The following is a 548-nucleotide window of genomic DNA, read 5'->3' as shown; positions in this document are numbered from 1 at the left end:
TAGCGCCGCCACAACTTTCACTTGGCCGACCAACAGGCAAGAGAGCTAGCCGCCGCTTTTCGGCCCAACCCCGCAGTAGCCGCTGCGGAATGCAGCTGTCAAACTTGTCATCGTCGCTGCCGTTACGGTCAGGTCACGGAAACCACTCAGGACAGCGAGTAAAGCGAACAGATCCTAAAACGTTTTCGGTGCGGGGATCTTTGCCAACTCGTTCGGACTCATCATAACGCAAAAGTCGTGGAAAAAGTGGTCGAAGCTCCTCGGGCGTCGTTGTGCAGCCTCGCCGGCTCCGTCCGCCACGCCGTCGACGAGTATGTTAAAACTCTGCCTAGCATTGCAAGGCTTCTCGTAACTAACATTATGGTCAGTCAAGTTGACTTTGCTCTCGTACGGACATAGAGAGCCTTTTCTAGAGCTCGTCTTTCGGAATGCTTTTCAACCCTCACCGTCCCAGGATTGGCGACGGCGGCGGACCGACCAGCTGGAGCCCCATGCTGCCGGTGTCACACAGCGATCAACGATCAAAAGGGCATGTATTGGATTGCCGG

General features: G+C 55.7%; 1 protein-coding gene across 1 annotated transcript; it reads right to left on the bottom strand.

The window, feature by feature from the left end:
* Nucleotides 1-174: 174 nt before the first annotated feature.
* On the bottom strand, nucleotides 175-493 carry GGTG_14462 (hypothetical protein; the record flags this gene model as incomplete). Its single annotated transcript, XM_009232387.1, has 2 exons — nucleotides 175-352; nucleotides 447-493. The coding sequence occupies 2 exons, from the start codon at nucleotides 491-493 to the stop codon at nucleotides 175-177; spliced, it is 225 nt and encodes a 74-aa protein (XP_009230651.1).
* Nucleotides 494-548: the final 55 nt, after the last annotated feature.

The sequence above is a fragment of the Gaeumannomyces tritici genome, assembly GCF_000145635.1.
Source record: "Gaeumannomyces tritici R3-111a-1 unplaced genomic scaffold supercont2.501, whole genome shotgun sequence".
Lineage (NCBI taxonomy): Eukaryota > Fungi > Ascomycota > Sordariomycetes > Magnaporthales > Magnaporthaceae > Gaeumannomyces > Gaeumannomyces tritici.
The sequence above is the reverse complement of the archived record's forward strand: the minus strand, read 5'-3'. Positions and strand labels throughout refer to the sequence as shown.